The 6,000-nt window shown below is 42.9% G+C and overlaps 1 protein-coding gene across 2 annotated transcripts in view; it reads right to left on the bottom strand.

Moving 5' to 3' along the window:
- Positions 1 to 5,239, bottom strand: part of LOC111957904 (rhotekin) — a 91,065-nt gene extending 85,826 nt beyond the window's left edge. For both annotated transcript variants that reach the window (XM_023978996.2, XM_023978998.2), the window contains exon 1: positions 4,252 to 5,239. In XM_023978996.2, the coding sequence (XP_023834764.1) occupies positions 4,252 to 4,347 (96 nt within the window). In that variant the 5' untranslated portion in view covers positions 4,348 to 5,239. The remainder of the gene's footprint in view (positions 1 to 4,251) is intronic.
- Positions 5,240 to 6,000: the final 761 nt, after the last annotated feature.

Below are 6,000 nucleotides of genomic sequence, written 5' to 3' on the forward strand. Positions count from 1 at the left end.
GCACGTTCACACAGATGAGCAGGTATCCTGGGCATCTTTCTTTTGGTGTTTTTCAGAGTCAGTAGAAAGGCCTCTTTAGTGTCCCAAGTTTATTACTGTGACCTTAATTGCCGACCGTTCCACAGGTGCATGTTCATTAATTGTTTATGGTTCATTAAACATGCATTAAACAACAGTGTTTAAACCCTTTACAATGAAGATCTGTGAAGTTATTTGGATTGTTACGAATTATCTTTGAAAGCCCGGGTCCTGAAAAAGGGACAATTTTTTGTTGTTGTTTACCTACTCATTCAAGGATTTCTTTATTTTTACTATTTTCTACATTGTAGAATAATAGTGAATACATCAAAACTATGAAATAACACATATCGAATCATGTATTAACCAAAAAAAAGTGTTAAACAAACAAAAATATATTTTTGATTTGATTCTTCAAAGCAGCCACTCTTTGCCTTGACAGCTTTGCACACTCTTGCCATTCTCTCAACCAGCTGCACCTGGAATGCTTTTCCAACAGTCTTGAAGGAGTTCCCACATATGCTGAGCACTTGTTGGCTGCTTTTCCTTCACTCTGCGGTCCAACTCATCCCATACCATCTCAATTGGGTTGAGGTCGGGTGATTGTGGAGGCCAGGTCATCTGATGCAGCACTCCATCAATCGTCTTCTTGGTCAAATAGCTCTTACACAGCCTGGCGGTGTGTTGGGTCATTGTCCTGTTAAAAAACAAATGATAGTCCCACTAAGCGCAAAACAGATGGGATGGCGAATTGCTGCAGAATGCTGTGGTAGCCATGCTGGTTAAGTGTGCCTTGAATTCTAAATAAATCACAGACAGTGTCACCAGCAAAGCACCCCAACGCTTCACGGTGGGAACCACACATGAGATCATACGATTCATCTACTCTGCGTCTCACAAAGACAGAGCTGTTGGAACCAGAAATCTCACATTTGAACTCAAATCAGACCAAAAGGACAGATTTCCACCAGTCTAATGTCAGTTGCTCATGTTTCTTGGCCCAAGCAAGTCTTCTTATTGGTGTCCTTTAGTAGTTCTTTCTTTGCAGAAATTTGACCATGAAGGCCTGATTCATGCAGTCTCCTCTGAACAGTTGATGTTGAGATGTGTCTGATACTTGAACTCTGTGAAGCATTTATTTGGGCTGCAATCTGAGGTGCAGTTAACGCGAATGAACTTATCCTCTGCAGCAGAGGTAACTCTGGGTCTTCCTTTCCTGTGGTGGTCCTCATGAGAGCCAGTTTCATCATAGCGCTTGATGGTTTTTGCGACTGCACTTTTAGAAACGTTCAAAGTTCTTGACATTTTCCAGATTGACTGACCTTCATGTTTTAAAGTAATGATGGACTGTCGTTTCTATTTGCTTATTTGAGCTGTTCTTGCCATAATATGGATTTGGTCTTTTACCAAAATCGGGCTTTCTTCTGTGTACCTCTGCTACCTTGTCACAACACAACTGATTGGCTAAAACACATTAAGGAAAGAAATTCCACAAATTAACTTTACACAAGCCACACAAGTTAATTGAAATGCAGTCCAGGTGACGACCTCATGAAGCTGGCTGAGGGAATGCCAAGTGTGTGTAAAGCGGTCATCAAGGCAAAGGGTGGTTACTCTCAAATATATTTTGATTTGTTTAACACTTTTTTGGTTACTATATGATTCCATATGTGTTATTTCATAGTTTTGATGTCTTCACCATTATTCTACAATGTAGAAAATAGTAAAAATAAAGAAAAAAACATGGAATGAGTAGGTGTGTCCAAAACTTTGACTGGTACTGTATGTAATCCTATCTTTTGGGGTGGCGGTGACCCTCACTAAATGAATAGAAGGGAAATACTGAGGGACTATAATTCTGTGAGTGGTGCACTGACACTTATGTGTCTGGAATGCTGGCCCTGCTGCTTCCTCGCCAGGGTCATTCTATGTAACCACATGAGCTCAGAACAGCTGCCCCTCTATGAGCAAATGGACGTCTTACCTGTAGAGCTCAGGAGGAACTAAGCGGAGAACTCACGTTTGCCCACTGGACAGGCACAGTCCTCCCAGTCAGCAACAGTAACAACAAAGGGGAAGTTGGCAGTGTTTTTAGACCATAGCAACTGGATTATCTACAGCTAAATGACCTTTAGGGCAAAAGATAAATGATGCTATGACTGAATGGAGGCCTCTCTGCAGCAGACAGAGAAGTCGTCATCCTGGAGTTCCAGTGGGTCGCACAGCTCCATCACATACAAAGAATCGCTGTTCCAGCAACCCACCCAGACAGGAAAGGAGGGGGGGGACACTGAAGAGAAACAAGCCTGTCCAAGCAATACTGTTTACTGAGATATTACATAGACTGACAATTAGGATCTCTTCGTTGAGAGAGTATCTGCCACCGTTCCCTGCCAGCATAGAACACAGATTCAGCATGTACATTGACTGGCTTCTTCCAGTTTGTCAGTGCAGTAAACAAGTCAGTGAAAGCAAGCTCTTTCATGGAGTATAATTGAATGGTTTGAGACTGACTGACATTTGGTGGCTGGAATTAAAGGTTACAACTCATGAGAGAGTGTCTATGATGATTCTGTAATATCCGAGCGGTTGATAGGTTAGGGGTTCAACAGGGAGGCAGGGAACGCCAGGGGCAAAGACAGCGTTCTAAACTCGGTTCTGGTTAGGGGGTACTATAGCTCCCGAGTGGCGCAGCGATCTAAGGCACTGCATCTCAGTGCTAGAGGCGTCACTACAGACCCTGGTTTGATCCCGGACTGTATCACAACCGTCCGGAATCGGGAGTCCCAATTCAATTGGCCCAGCGTTGTCCGGGGAAGGTTTGGCAGTCATTGTGAAAATAAATATTTGTTCTTAACTGACTTGCCTAGTTAAATGAAAAACACACAGTGGAGACACATCTAGTTTCTGTCTAAATGCCAGAGTGCTAGCTGGTGAAACCTGGTGTCTTTATTCTAGAGAGAGGATATGTATGGGGTCTGAAAAGAGGTTGGCACATTGTGTGTGTGTGTATGTGTGTGTGTGTGTGTGTGTGTATGCGTGCATCCATTAGACATTCATTGCTCTATTACCAAGCCAAGTTGCCCATTAAACAGCCACATGGACCACCTGGCTGTCTGTTTGGAACAGATGAACTAAGACACTTCCGTGTGTATACTGGAAGTGAGCTGCCAACCTGTGCCATGGTGATATTACTGCCCAACACAGTGGCCAGCAGTGGTAGAGGCTGGCACTCCCAGTGTCACTTAGATAACACGCCCCCAACACCCTAACACACAACAGCTGCAGAGCACAGAGCCGACATAGTTCTACAACAGAGCGGCCAAAAGCCCAAGAAATGAAGCATTAAAGATGTCCTTTTGATATATTTCCTGTATCACTTCCAATGACCATGTGTCTCCCGCCTCTCTCCCCAGACTAAGACATTGAGATGCCCGAGCTATTTCCTCTGCTCGTCAAAGGAACAGAGATGTCGTTTTCTCTTTGAGGTGGACTATGTTATGCTCAGATCAGTACCAAATTGACCGAATTGTTAAGAATAATGTTCACATCAATGACACCACACTTTGTTAGGTATTGATATAAGTATTGCGTCATTATTTCTTCCTCCCTCTGACACACACACACACACACTTTTGCTCTGACACACACACTTTTGCCCCTTTGGGGACTTGTGAGTCCCACATGTGCAGCTGGAGACAATGTTAGTTACTCTCTAACCCGACTTTACTTACTGTAGATGGCATGTTGTTTTCTATTTTCTCTCACTGAGAGCTAGCTCGGCCATAAGGAGACCACGACTGAGTAGGCATAACCCCTTTGTCAGAGACATTCTTCAGCCACACCCGCTCAACTTTTAACATAACATGTAAAAAATATTTAAAAAACAGCACGGCTGTGAACTCACTCAGTAAACCGGCTCATGTGCTCTACACAGTTGTAACAGCTCAGCGGGAAGTGAGAGCCTGTACACCTTACCTGGTTCCTGCCACATCATACACTCAGACTGCATGCCAAACAGCTTTACAGCTCTCCCCGACTTATGACACCCTATGATTTGTGCACTTAAGCTTGAAAATGTCACTTCACTGACATGCACTGCAAAGATATGACATGACAACACTGCACATTGAATGGCCGGTGAAAGAAGAGAGGATATCAGACAAAGCCCGTGAGAGTGTCTGGAGGGACTTAATGATGACTGACAGTTAGAGCTTCCATAAGGTACATTACCTGTAAACTGAGGGCGATCTGGCGGATGTACATCATGTTCAGGTCCTCCAAAATGCGCAGTTTGTCCTCCATGTCTGCGTATCTGTCCATTGGCATCCCTCGAAGTAGTATCCACAAATTGAGGTAGCCTATGCTTGAAAATGTTCACTTCCACCCCTCAAATTAACTTAATTTGTTGCAAATTAAAAGCGTTTATGGGAGCTGAAAACTCAAATTACCCATGAAAAAATGCCAAGAACGCTCATGATGGCAGATGAAAACAAACATGAGACTGTACTGTAGATCCGTTTAGATAATTTGCTGTTAGATAAAGTACAGGTGGCGCGTTACGCACAAGTCTCCAAAAACAATGCGCAAAATAGCATACACCGTAACCTTTTCGTCTACTGAAGTATATCCAAACCAGTTTCGCTGTGTTAAAACTTCCAAAGTCCCCAATACACTGACTTTTCCGAACGCAAGAAGAGACGTGTGCGAGCGCCCTAACAGCATACAGTAACACTGTTCATAAAACATACAGCTAGTCCACAGTGCATATTCTTGGCTACCTTTTTTTTTTTCTTTTTTCAAGCAACAAAGGGCTTTTCAAACACCCACAGTGAACACCCCTCCTTGGCAGTATGGGAAAGAATGGTCCTTTTTGAAATGCAATTCTTCTCTTTGTGTCTTTGCGTCCTGATTGAGAGTGCTGTCTGTCGGCTGTGTTAAGACCTCTCCACAAAAGGGCATTGCCTCCGCCGGAGCGAACACCACAACAACTCAAATGTGCGCAATACTTGCCACGGTAGCCGAGGGACGTTACGCTAAATTAACCCATACAATGCTCCTCTCGCAACCGACCATTAAATATAAAATAAAAATACAAAGTACGTGAAGGGGAGAATGTTGTTGTCTCCATACCCTTAAAAAATAAATAATAGGTCTTCGAAATGACAGACAAACGGGCATTTAAAAAGGAATTGTGGCGGGTCAGATAGCATTGATCTATTCAGACACTTGATAACAAATGACGAAATAAATTGTATCAGACAGCGCATTATCACGGTTTGAAAAGATGGCTAACCTAACAGCAAATTAAAGATTAACCCCGAAAACCTCGGTCCCACAAAGCAAAACGCTGACAAGGAATGAGATCAGAACACAATCTGAATTATTACACTGAACAAAAAAATAAATGCAACATTTAAAGTGTTGGTCTCATGTTTCATGAGCTGAAATAAAATATCCATGAAATGTTCCATACACACATAAAACGCTTATTTCTTAAAAATGTTGTGCACAAATTTGTTTACATCCCTGTTAGTGAGCATTTTTCCTTTGCCAAGATAATCCATCCACTTGACAGGTGCATATCAAGAAGCTGGTTAAACAGCACAATCACTACACAGGTGCACCTTGTGCCGGGGACAATAAAATGCCACTCTAAAATGTGCAGTTTTGTCACACAACACAATGAAACAGATGTCTCAATTATTGAGGGAGCATGTAATGTACACCAGAGCTGTTGCCAGAGAATGTATTGTGAATTTATCTACCATAAACCGCCTCCAACATCATTTTAGAGAATATGGCAGTAAGTCCAACCAGCCTCACAACCGCAGACCACGTGTATGGCGTTGTGTGGATGAGCAGTTTGCTGATATGAACATTGTGAACAGAGTGCCTGATGGTGGCGGTGGGGTAATGGTATGGGCAGGCATAAGCTAGGGACAACGATCACAATTGCATTTGATCTATGGCAATTTGAAT

This window comes from Salvelinus sp. IW2-2015, linkage group LG33 (genome assembly GCF_002910315.2).
Source record: "Salvelinus sp. IW2-2015 linkage group LG33, ASM291031v2, whole genome shotgun sequence".
Lineage (NCBI taxonomy): Eukaryota > Metazoa > Chordata > Actinopteri > Salmoniformes > Salmonidae > Salvelinus > Salvelinus sp. IW2-2015.